General features: G+C 41.6%; 1 protein-coding gene across 6 annotated transcripts in view; it reads left to right on the plus strand.

Annotated features, from left to right (window-relative positions):
- Nucleotides 1-12930, plus strand: part of DLGAP3 (DLG associated protein 3) — a 726679-nt gene that overhangs the window by 677848 nt on the left and 35901 nt on the right. For all 6 annotated transcript variants that reach the window (XM_073666015.1, XM_073666016.1, XM_073666012.1 and 3 more), the window contains one exon: nt 12637-12728. In XM_073666015.1, coding sequence (XP_073522116.1) covers nt 12637-12728 — 92 coding nt within the window. The remainder of the gene's footprint in view (nt 1-12636; nt 12729-12930) is intronic.

Genomic DNA, 12930 nt, shown 5'->3' on the forward strand with positions numbered 1-12930 from the left:
CTGAACTGGAGGGTGACGTGTTGGAGGCACAGGGGGACGCCCTACCTCCTGCCCTTCAGGAAAGTTATTTGAACCATCTCATCTGCGCCGCAAAGTAATTAAGCAACATCATAACTCTGTGCTTGCTGGGCATCCAGGTGGTAAGACAACCGCGGACCTCCTTTCTCGTCATTTTTGGTGGCCGTGGTTGCATCAAGTTGTAATTGAACACATAGCTGCTTGTACTATTTGCACGCGTTCTAAGGTTTCGCATTCCCGTCCGTCTGGTACTCTTCTTCTGCTATCTATCCCTAGTAGGCCACGGACACACTTGTCCATGGATTTTATTATTAACCTACCGGTTTCTGCAGGCAAAACAGTGTTTTTGGTGGTAGGAGATTCAGTAAAATGGTTCATTTTGTCACGTTGCCTGCGGAAAATATGTGGAACCTCTTGAGCCCTCGCCTCTACCAGTGCCCCAAGTAATGGTTGATGGTAATCTGGAGTTCCAGATTTTGAGGATTGTAGATTCTCGTCTCTAACATCGTTCTCTACAATACTTGGTGCACTGGAAAGACTATGGTCCAGAGGAGAGGATGTGGGTTTTACCGTCAGAGGTGAACGCTCCCAGATTGGTACGCTCATTTCACATCTCTTTTCCTGAGAAACCCAGTCCTGAGTGTCCGGAGGCCACTCGTAGAGGGGTGGAGGGTACTGTCACGGTTGTTCCAGAGGTGAGAGACAGTCACCCTACAGTTGATTGCAGGAGATCTCTACATTTGGCATTACAAACATCTTCCTAGAGGCTGTCTGTCTCTAGGACACAGCAGCTATCTCCCTCTGGCTAATTAGCTCTCTGGCCTGGGTGTATAAATACCTGGTGTGTCTGAGAGGGAGGTGCCGGCGATATTCATTTCTACTTGTGAGGCTTAGCAAGAGCAGTACTTTGTCCTGTCTGGAGCTTGAGGCGGTGTGCACATTTATTTGGAGTCATCTAAAGCTAAGCAGTTTCCCCCCTGTTTGTCTACCCTTGTTGTCTATAGAGTTTAGTGGAGATCAACTAGTGCTCATCTCCTTCCTTCCCTAGCCTTAGCCATATGCCAGGGAAAGTCAGGGCGAGGCACACGTGTGGCGATTGGTGAAGTGCCAATATAGGGACGGTAGTTGAGACAGGGTGACACTAGACCAGACTAGGAGGTCTCCACTCCACCCTTTCCCTCTTCCCTCTGTGTGGCACTAAGTTTTTCCCACACCTTGCGTGACAAAGGCCTCAAGCGCTCGCTTTTTGCTTGCTAGTCTCCTTGTGTGAACATATACTGTATTGTAGGTTTCCTTTTCATTCTTCCATATTTATTTTCAAAAATGCTAATTCCTGAAATTTTGTGGGCATAGACTTTCTGTGCAGCTGTTAAGGTATTTAGTCTTAATTTAGTATTATGGCTACTGATATAGCTAGACTTGCAATCTGAATTAGAATGTTAATTGGAATATCCAGAAAAAAAGTGTATCATTTTCATCATCCTTTAGGCTGAGTTCACACGATGCGTATTTCATGCGTTTCCGCGGCGTTTTTGCAGTTGCGTAAACGCCGCAGAAACGCATGAAAAACGCATGGTAGAAGGGAAACAATGTTCCCCAATGGAAATCCGCATGTGCTGTGCCCATGATGCGGATTTTTCCGCAGCGTTAACGCTGCGGTCAAAAATCCGCAGCATGTCAAATAATTTTGCGGAAACGCGGCGATTTCGCCGCCATTGACTTGCATTAGAACGCGCCAATTCCGCAAGACAGCATTTGTACTTGCGTTATTGGCGCGTTCTAATATGCGGATGGTACCCGGGTGTGGAGGAGAGGAGAGTCTCATCCACACCCAGGTACCATTAAAAAAGCTGTAAAAAAAGAATAAAATAAAAAATAAATGTATTCTTACCTTCTGTCGGCCCGCGCAGCGCTCCTGCTTGGTTCCCGGCACTTGCAGTGAGTTGTAGGACCTGCGGTGACGTCAGAGTCATGTGACGGGTCACGTGACGCTGACGTCGGCAGGTCTTTCGATTCAAAGTTGCCGGCAGCCGGGAACTTTGTAAAGCAGGACAGCGCGGGCCATCAGAGGTAAGTATATACACTCTCTCGGGTCACACTATATAAATCCATGCTGTTTGCATGGATTTATATAGTGTGACCTAGTTGTCAAGCACTTTCCAGGTGATGCTAAAATCGCCTGGAAAGCGCTTGTCAATCTGCATGCGGAAACGCATGTCAATCTGCATGTGGATCCGCATGTATTCTGCAGGAAAAACGCATGCACAATCTGCATGCGTTTTTTCTGCCAGGGAGATGCAGAAATGATGCAGAAATTTTCTGCTTCATTTCTGCATCGTGTGCACATACCCTTATATACACTTTTTAAGCATTTTTTTTATACTCAATAACTGTGTCTATGCTCATTTAAATATGTCCAGGACGCCATGCCTGACTAACAGGATCATGCTGTTCTTTCTCTGTATTCTTATTAAAGACCCCTTTAAAGAAAATGTTATGAAGCGTTTTAAAAAATGTCATGACATAGTAAAATATTCTCAAGCATGTTTTTTCGAATCCTTTTTTCAAGGCGCATGTCAAGGGTAGAAAGAACAACAGCAAAGACATTACCACTAGTTCATATACCTGCGATATACTGCATGTATAGTGGTGTGAAAAAGTGTTTGCCCCCTTCCTGATTTCTTATTTTTTGTATGCTTGTCTCACTTAAATGTTTCAGATCACAAAATAAAGTTAAATATTAGACAAAGATAACACAAGTAAACACAAAATGCAGTTTTTAAATGAAGGTCTTTATTATTAAGGGAAAAATAAATCCAAACCTACAGGGCCCTGTGTGATAAAGCGATTGCCCCCTAAACCTAATAACTGCTTGGGCCACCATTAGCAACAACCACTGCAATCAAGTGTTTGCTATAACTAGCAGTGATTCTTTTACAACGCTCTGGATGAATTTTGGTCCACTCTTCTTTGCAAAATTGTTGTAATTCAGAAACATTGGGGGGTTTGCGAGCATGAACAGCCTTTTGAAGGTCATGTCACAGCATCTCAATTGAATTAAGGTCAGGACTTTGACTAGGCCACTCCAAAGTCTTAATTTTGTTTTTCTTAAGCCATTCAGAGGTGGACATGCTGGTGTGTTTTGGATCATTGTCCTGCTGCATAACCCAAGTGCGCTTCAGCTTGAGGTCACAAACAGATGGCCGGGCATTCTCCTTCAGGATTTTTTGGTAGACAGCAGAATTCATGGTTCCGTTTACCACAGCAAGTCTTCCAGGTCCTGAAACAGCAAAATAGCCCCAGACCATCACACTACTACCACCATATTTTACTGTTGGTATGATGCTACTTTTCTGAAATGCTGTGTTACTTTTACGCCAGATGTAATGGGACATACACCTTCCAAAAAGTTAAACTTTTGTCTCGTCAGTCCACAGAGTATTCTCCCAAAAGTCTTGGCGATCATCAAGATGTTTTCTGGCAAAACCGAGACAAGCCTTTATGTTCTTTTTGCTCAGCAGTGGTTTTCGACTTGGAACTCTGCCATGCATGCCATTTTTTGCCCAGTCTCTTTCTTATGGTGGAGTCATGAACACTGACCTTTAACTGAGGCCTGCAGTTCTTTGAATGTTATTGTGGGGTGACCTTTTGTGACCTCTTGAATGAGTCATCACTGCGCATTAGGGGTAATTTTGGTCAGCTGGCTACTTCAGGGAAGGTTCACCACTGTTTGATGTTTTCGCCACTTGTGGAGGTTTGCTGGAGTCACAAAGCCTTAGAAATTTCTTTATAACCTTTTCCAAACTGATAGATCTCAATTACTTTGTTTCTCATTTGTTCCTGAATTTCTTTGTATCACAGCATGATGTCTAGCTTTTGAGGATCTTTTGGTCTACTTTACTTTGTCAGGCGGGTCCTATTTAAGTGATTTCTTCATTGAGAACAGGTGTGGCTGTAATCAGGCTTGTGTGTGACTAGGGAAATTGAACTCAGCTTCCCAAAGATGTGCTAAACCACAGGTAATTTATGTTTTAAAGGGTGGAGGGGGGCTGTTAGGCGTCAGTCTGGTGCTGGATTCAAAATGGGTCCAGGACCTTCTGTGGTCTCCCATTTCAGTCCAGCCAGGGCTGATGCTGCTCAGCATCGCTGTCAGCCCCAACGCCTAGCTGGTCCGCGAGCACTGGTTGTCTCCCAGGTAGTTGTGCCTAGCAATGTTAAGCCTGGGTTGCAGAGGGAGACAGGGCTTGCAGAATCTAAGTCCAGGATTTGCCGCACTGAGCATGTCCGTGACCTGGCGGATCATGATTGGTGGGTTGGCACCCACCTGACCTGGTGACCTAGCACTGCCTGATTGGTCACGGGTGTCGTCACCAATGGTGCGACAGTGGGGCAGGGCTTAATCTTTAAAAGGCCCGCCCACAAACATGGCGGCGCGCTCAGATCATTTGAGCTAGCTGTTTGTGGTGTGCACGCTACCTCTGGGCTCCTCGAAGAGCCATAGCTTTAGCTAGGCAGGTAGAAAAAGTAGGCAGGTAGCTTCGCCTCGCTGACTGGCTCTAACCAGGGGGTTCGCCTTACACCCCGAGCCGCCTGTGAGCTAAATAGAGCGGGTTTGCTCAGTCCGGTAGCACGCCGGCTGAGTGCTTGAATACCCTGCGGGAATCACACCCGCACGCTAGCGCCATCTCCTATAGCGTAGCGCCTGTACTGAAGACAGGGCTACTGCTCATAGTCCGGTCACACGTTTCCCTGCGGTTCTTGGAGATTGTGTGAACCTCTTTAGCTCCAATCCCCATAGCGTAGCGCCTGTATCAAAGACAGGGCTACTGCTGTTCCCACGGTCGCACGTCTCCCTGCGGTTCTTGGAGATGGTGCGAACCGTCTTACCCTTCCGTGTGCATTAACACGAAGGGCTAAGATAATTGTTAGGTGCGTCACCGGTCGCTCTCTCCTCCATGAAGTAAACGGAGCTAGAGCGTACCGCTATACCCTGTCCGGTGTGAAGTTAACACGGAAGGGTTTATTATTTAGTTGTCGTTTGCCTTTCCACCCGGAAAGTATTCGGCAGCAGTCCTCTAGGCTGCATCGCGGACCCCGGGGTCGATTACGTTCCTATTTAATAAAGTGTTTGCAACCGTCCCCCTAACAGGGGCAATAACTTATTCAAACAGGGCCCTGAAGGTTTGAATTTCTTTTTCCCTTAATAATAAAGACCTTAATTTAAAAACTGAATTTTGTGTATACTTGTGTTATCTTTGTCTAATATTTAAATTGTTTTCTGATCTGAAACATTTAAGTGTGACAAACATGCAAAAGAATAAAAAAATCAGGAAGGGGGCAAACATTTTTTCACACCACTATATGTGAAAATTACTGAGTAGATTGGATGCAAACTGGCAGGTCATACTGATTTCTTCCTATTGTCAGTTGTGTTAGATTATGCCCAATTCCTTTAGTCTGCATAAGGACTTGACTTAATTTCTTATACTGTTTCAATGGACTTTTTCCAGTTTTAGCTTCATATATAATTGGATACACTTATCCCCCAGAATGAGCTGCCGTAACAGTCAAATGCATTGACTAATACTGTTGTACTGGGGGTAGTATTCGCATCCTCTGCAGTCTTTTCCTTGTTCGGCATGTCTGGTGCTATACTATAGCCTAAATATCGTAAGAATCTTCTGTAGGAATTTACTTATAAATGTACAATGCACAGTTGTGTAAAAAGTATTTTTTTTTTACTATTTACTTTTAATATTAGACATAGATAACCCAAGTAAACACAAAATGATGTTCGCCCTAACCTTGCCCTAAATAGAAATAAAAATAAATAAAATAAAAAGTGAATGCCTCTTAGCTACTAAATTAGCCTAATTTAAGAGACAATTGAGTTTAATTTCACAAGCCATGTCCTGCCAGCCCTAATTACTACCAGACCTGTTTTAACCCCTTCACGCCATGGCCATTTTCCATTTTTTTTTTCATTTTCATTTTTTTCTCCCCATCTTCTAAGAGCCATAACTTTTATGTTTTTCAATCAATATAGCCGTATTAGGGTTTGTTTTCTGCCGGACAAGTTGTACTTTTGAATGACACCATTGATTTTACAATATACTGTACTGGACAACGGGGAAAAAATTCCAAGTGCAGTGAAATTGCAAAAAAGTGGATTTTTTTTTTTATTTACCAATTTACCATGTTCACTATATGGTAAAACATATGATTCCCCAGGTGAGTGAGAGTACACAGATACCAAACATGTACAGTTTATTTTTTATTTTAGTGGTGAAAAAAAAAATTATGAAATTTGTTTGAAAAAAAGTTTTTTCATTTGTCACCATTTTCCGAGACCCGTAGTGTTTTCATTTTTTGGCATCTGGGGCTGGCATTTTTTGTGCCCTGAGCTGACATTTTTATTGATACCATTTTTGGGTAGTTATAATGTTTTGATCACCTCTTATTGCATTGTATTGCAATGTTGCGGCGGCCGAAAAAATGTAATTTTGGCGATTTAGATTCTCTTTCTCTCTACACCGTTTACCGATCGGATTAATTGCTTTTATATTTTGATAGATCGGACATTTCTGAACGCAGCAATACCAAATGTGTATTTTTTTTAAAAAAGTTTCATTTTCAATGGAGCAAAAGGGAGGTGACTTGAATTTTTTGAGTTTTTTTTTAATTTTATTCATATTTTTTAAAACCTTTTTTTTCACTTTTTATTGTCTTCAATAGTCCCCTTAGGAGACCTTGGAGCTGCAATCGTCCGGTCGCTTGTGCTGTACATAGCAGGGCTTCAGCACTGCTATGTATAGCAGAAATCAAGATCTCCTGTGAACGTCAGCTTCGAGTCAGTATTCAAAGGAGATTCACATTGACAGGCATAGTGGTCTTCTGCAGACCCCTGGCTGTCTTGACAACCCATTGGCGCCCCCCGATCATGTGAAGAGGGTGCCAATGGGCGGGATTTGTGACACGCTTCCGGCTGAAGCGTGTTAAATCCTGCCGTCAGAGATTGACTATGGGATTTAACTGGTTAACAGCCAGGGATGGAGTTCCAATCCACTCGCAACTGTTAAAGGCATATGACAGCTGTTTTAATCAGCTGTCATGCGTTGGGAAAGATGCAGGCTGTATCAAAGTAAAAAACAAGACATATGACATAAATACACGTCATGTGTCGTGAAGGTGTTAAACATCACTTGAAGAGTAACCGTTGTTTTAATTTTTATTTCATAAATCAATAGTACACATGAAGATAAGCAACTTTGTAACATTTAATTAGGGAAATCTGTTCCTTTCTCTGCCAGGACTTATCAGTCATTTTCAGATTTTCAATTTATGGGTAAAATCTGTTTTCAGTAAAAACAGACTTTCCCATTACTGAGATAGGAAATTACATGTGATAACATTCTATGTAGGGGGAGGTCTACATTTAGCTTCTTCCTCTTCCCCTCACAATCAAATCCATATCTGAAAGGCCTGAAACAAATTAACTTCTTCTGAGTCTTAAAGCTTTTATTTTGTCAATGACATAACCTTATGAGGAATTAGTTATAGTTTTGATGACACCATTCATTTCACCATACAATGTTCTGAAAAGAGGGAAAAAAATCCAAGTGCTGTGTAACAAAAATGCAGTGCACTACTGGTTTCTGGGTTTTACTTTTAAGGTGTGCATTGTTCGGTAAAACTGACCTGGACGCATCATTCTTCAGGTCAATTTGATTATAGTTATAGCAAACTTGTCTATCTATCTATATAATATTAATCTATCTCTCACATATCTATCTAGCAATATATCTATCTAGATATTAATATATCTATATATATACAGTTATATATGTGTATATATATGTACAGTGGGGAAAATACTTACAGTACAGTGTGTTCTTTAGCCCAAACAAGTCTCTTCTGCTTGTTGCCTGTCCTTAGCAGTGGTTTCCTAGCAGCTATTTTACCATGAAGGCCTGCTGCACAAAGTCTCCTCTTAACAGTTGTTGAAGAGATGTGTCTGCTGCTAGAACTCTGTGTGGCATTGACCTGGTCTCTAATCTGAGCTGCTGTTAACCTGCGATTTCTGAGGCTGGTAACTAGGATAAACTTATCCTCAGAAGCAGAGGTCACTCTTGGTCTTCCTTTCCTGGGGCGGTCCTCATGTGAGCCAGTTTCTTTGTAGCGCTTGATGGTTTTTGCAACTGCACTTGGGGACACTTTCAAAGTTTTCCCAATTTTTCAGACTGACTGACCTTCATTTCTTAAAGTAATGATGGCCACTCGTTTTTCTTTACTTAGCTGCTTTTTTCTTGCCGTAATACAAATTCTAACAGTGTATTCAGTAGGACTATCAGCTGTGTATCCACCAGACTTCTGCACAACACAACTGATGGTCCCAACCCCATTTATAAGGCAAGAATTCCCACTTATTAAACCTGACAGGGCACACCTGTGAAGTGAAAACCATTTCCGGTGACTACCTCTTGAAGCTCATCAAGAGAATACCAAGAGTGTGCAAAGCAGTCATCAAAGCAAAAGGTGGCTACTTTAAAGAACCTAGAATATAAGACCTATTTTCAGTTGTTTCACACCTTTTTGTTAAGTATATAATTTCACACGTGTTAATTCATAGATATGATGCCTTCAGTGTGAATGTACAATTTTCATAGTCATGAAAATACAGAAAAATCTTTAAATGAGAAGGTGTGTCCAAACTTTTGGTCTGTACTGTATATACACTGCTCAAAAAAATAAAGGGAACACTCAAATAACACATCTTAGATCTGAATGAATGAAATATTCTTATTGAATACTTTGTTCTGTACAAAGTTGAATGTGCTGACAACAAAATCACACAAAAATCATCAATGGAAATCAAATTTATTAACCAATGGAGGCCTGGATTTGAAGTCACCCCCAAAATTAAAGTGGAAAAACACACTACAGGCTGATCCAACTTTGATGTAATGTCTTTAAAACAAGTCAAAATGAGGCTCAGTATTGTGTGTGGCCTCCACGTGCCTGTATGACCTCCCTACAATGCCTGGGCATGCTCCTGATGAGGTTGCGGATGGTCTCCTGTGGGATCTCCTCCCAAACCTGGACTAAAGCATCCGCCAACTCCTGGACAGTCTGTGGTGCAATGTGATGTTGGTGGATGGAGCAAGACATGATGTCCCAGATGTGCTCAATCGGATTCAGGTCTGTGGAACGGGCGGGCCAGTCCATAGCTTCAATGCCTTCATCTTGTAAGAACTGCTGACACACTCCAGCCACATGAGGTCTGGCATTGTCCTACATTAGGAGGAAACCAGGGCCAACCGCACCAGCATATGGTCTCACAAGGGGTCTGAGGATCTCATCTCGGTACCAAATGGCAGTCAGGCTACCTCTGGCGAGCACATGGAGGGCTCTGCGGCCCTCCAAAGAAATGCCATCCCAAACCATTACTGACCCACTGCCAAACCGGTCATGCTGAAGGATGTTGCAGGCAGCAGATCGCTCTCCACGATGTCTCCAGACTCTGTCACGTCTGTCACATGTGCTCAGTGTGAACCTGCTTTCATCTGTGAAGAGCAAATGGTGTTCTGTGGCAAATGCCAAGCATCCTGCACGGTGTTGGGCTGTGAGCACAACCCCCATCTGTGGACGTCGGGCCCTCATACCACCCTCATGGAGTCGGTTTCTAACCATTTGTGCAGAGACATGCACATTTGTGGCCTACTGGAGGTCATTTTGCAGGCCTCTTGCACAAAGGCGGAGGTGGCGGTCTTGCTGCTGGGTTGTTGCCCTCATACGGCCCCCTCCACATCTCCTGGTGTACTGCCGGTCTCCTGGTAGCGCCTCCAGCCTCTGGACACTCCGCTGACAGACACAGCAAACGTCTTGCCACAGCTCGCATTGATGTGCCATCCTGGATGAGCTGCACTACCTGAGCAACTTCTGTGGGTTGTAGAGTCCGTCTCATGCTACCACGAGTGTGAAAGCACAACCAACATTCAAAAGTGACCAAAACATCAGCCAGAAAGCATTGGTACTGAGATGTGGTCTGTGGTCCCCACCTGCAGAGCCACTCCTTTATTAAGGGTGTCTTGAGAATTGCCAATAACTTCCATCTATTGTCTATTCCATTTGCACAACAGCATGTGAAATTGATTGTCAATCAGTGTTGATTCCTAAGTGGACAGTTTGATTTCACAGAAGTTTGATTTACTTGGAGTTATATTCTGTTGTTCAAGTGTTCCTTTTACTTTTTTGAGCGGTATATATATATATATATATATATATATATATATATATATATATACTGTATATATATATATATATATATATATATATATAGCTATACTGAATTTTTGAAAAAAGATTGAAAATGTAGACTAGTTTAGCTAGATAATATTTGGGAGACTTTGATGTTTGTAGCTATAAATAATGCATTTTTTCCTGATGATTGGTGAGTTCTGCATTGGGAAGTCCTGTCACTACAGCTGATAATTTGTTTTTGCCATGTTTGGAAGAAAATGAGTAATTGATGTTAATTCTTTCTTTTAGCTCTTCTGGTGCCGCCTGATACACTGTTTAAAATATTTTAATGTATTCACTGCATGACTTACATTCTAAACTTTTTATACAGTCACATTTTGAATATGTTATTAAGTTTAGGTAACAGGATCCTTAATTGATTAAAAAAACAGCAACGCTGTTTGGTATTTTAGGGGATTTCTACCTTGCTCGTATAGACATAAAACTATACTATATATAGCTGTACACATTAAAATAACAATTTATTCATTATGTAAAAAACCAAGTAGGATAGTTTACACAGAAAACAAAAAAAAATCCAGCTCCCACAATGCAAATAAAATAATAGATGGCTTTATTGAATAATCTACAAAAAAATGTTTAGAAGATACAGAGTATATACATTCAATGAGTTTCAGATCAATTATGATCCTTCTTCATAGCATGAAACATACAAAAGCAATAATGTTTAACCTCTTCACGATGTGGCCCTTTTCTGTTCTTGCGCTTTCGTTTTTTACTCCTCTTCTTCCCACAGCCACAACTTTTTTATTATTTGGTCAATATGGCCATGTTTTTTTGTGGGATGAGTTATACTTTTGAATGACACCATTGTTTTTACAATAGAATTTACTGTAAAATGGGAAAAAATTCCAAGTGCAGTGAAATTGCAAAAAAAGTATAATTTCACAGGTGTTTTTTTTTTTTTTTTTTTACCAGGTTCACTATATGGTAAAACTGACCTACCATTATGATTCTCCAAGCCATTATGAGTTCGTACATACAAAACATGTATAGGTTCTTTTTTAATTAAGTGGTGAAAAAAAATCCAAAGTTTGTTAAAAAAAAAAAGTCGCCATATTCCGAGACCCATAGCGTCTCCATTTTTCAGGATCTGGGGCCAGGTGAGGGCTTATTTTTTGTGCACCAAGCTAATATTCCTATTGATACCATTTTGGGGTAGATATGATGTTTCGATCGCTCGTTATTGCATTTTATTGCAACAATGTTGCGGCGACTAAAAAAACGTAATTCTGGCATTTTTATTTTTGTTCTCATTACGCCGCTTACCAATTGGATTAATTATTTTTATATATTGATAGATCGAGCGATTCTGAACGCGACGATACCAAATATATGTATATTTTATTTTTTTTATTGTTTTATTTTGAATTGGGCGAAGGGAGGTGATTTAAAATGTTATATTTTTAAAAATTTTTTAATGTTTTTTAAAACATTTTTTTACTTTTTACCTGCTTCAATAGTCTCCATAGGAGACTAGAAGCTACAATCATCTGATCGCCTCTGCTACACACAGGCGATCATCATATCACCTGTGTGTAGCAGAAGTGCCGCTGGGCGGCGCTCATAGCATCCCGGCAAACCATCGGTGACACGCAGTCATGTGATAGAGGCGCCGATGGGCGGGAGCAGTGACAGCATTCCACTGCAGCCATGTTAAATGCCAATGTCAGAGATTGACAGCGGCATTTAACATGTTAACAGCTGCGGGTGGATCGTGATTTCACCCGCGGTTGTTAGGGGCACATGATAGCTGATCGGATCAGCTGTCATGTCCCCGGAAAGGCGCGGGTATATCGCCGGAGCCTGTGCCAAAGGGAGAGACCCGACATGTGCCGTACATGTACTGCGCATGTTGTGAAAGGGTTAAATATACACCAACCCTCATGTTTATTGCATGTCAAAACCTGTTTACACAAGACAATGCACACCCAAGAACAATGATTTTTTTGTGCTGCACGAAAGATCATTTCACCCAATGATTGAGATTTTTGATCGTTCATCGGCAGCCTGTTTACACAGCAAGATAATCGTGAAAAAGCATTTTTAACAGCAGTCAGCAGATCTACCAAATTCACTTCTCTCTGCAGACTCTTCTAATTTCTTCTGTGTGCACCCGAAACAGTATGGCTGTAGGCAGGGTAGAGGGCAGTAAAAAACAAGGATGGTTTCTTTTTTTAGTAGAGGGTAGTGCCGCTTGAAACCTGCTGCCCTCAGCACTGGACCTCCATTGCTCAGTGGCAAAAATGGACCTATGTTACGATTGACCTGAACTTGTGAACTTTGTTTGTATTGCAGTTCTGGAGAAGATTCGTAGCGCAGTAGGAAGCTCCCAACTCCTAATGTCTCAGAAAGTTCAACAGTTTTTCAGGCTTTGCCAGCAAAACATGGTAAGTGATTAAATTCTTGACCATAATAATAATAATAATAATAGAGGTATATGAAAATAATTAAAATTACAGACTATTTTCCATCAGCGTGCTGCAGTAAATTTTCATCAGTGTTCATTTGTCCATTTTTTGGCTAAAAAAAGAAATAGATTGCCACCACCCAAATAGCAAGTTACTGTGCCATACACCCAAAAAACAATGA

Source organism: Phyllobates terribilis, unplaced genomic scaffold (genome assembly GCF_046119375.1).
Source record: "Phyllobates terribilis strain yellow unplaced genomic scaffold, ASM4611937v1 Scaffold_2__4_contigs__length_985480577, whole genome shotgun sequence".
NCBI lineage: Eukaryota > Metazoa > Chordata > Amphibia > Anura > Dendrobatidae > Phyllobates > Phyllobates terribilis.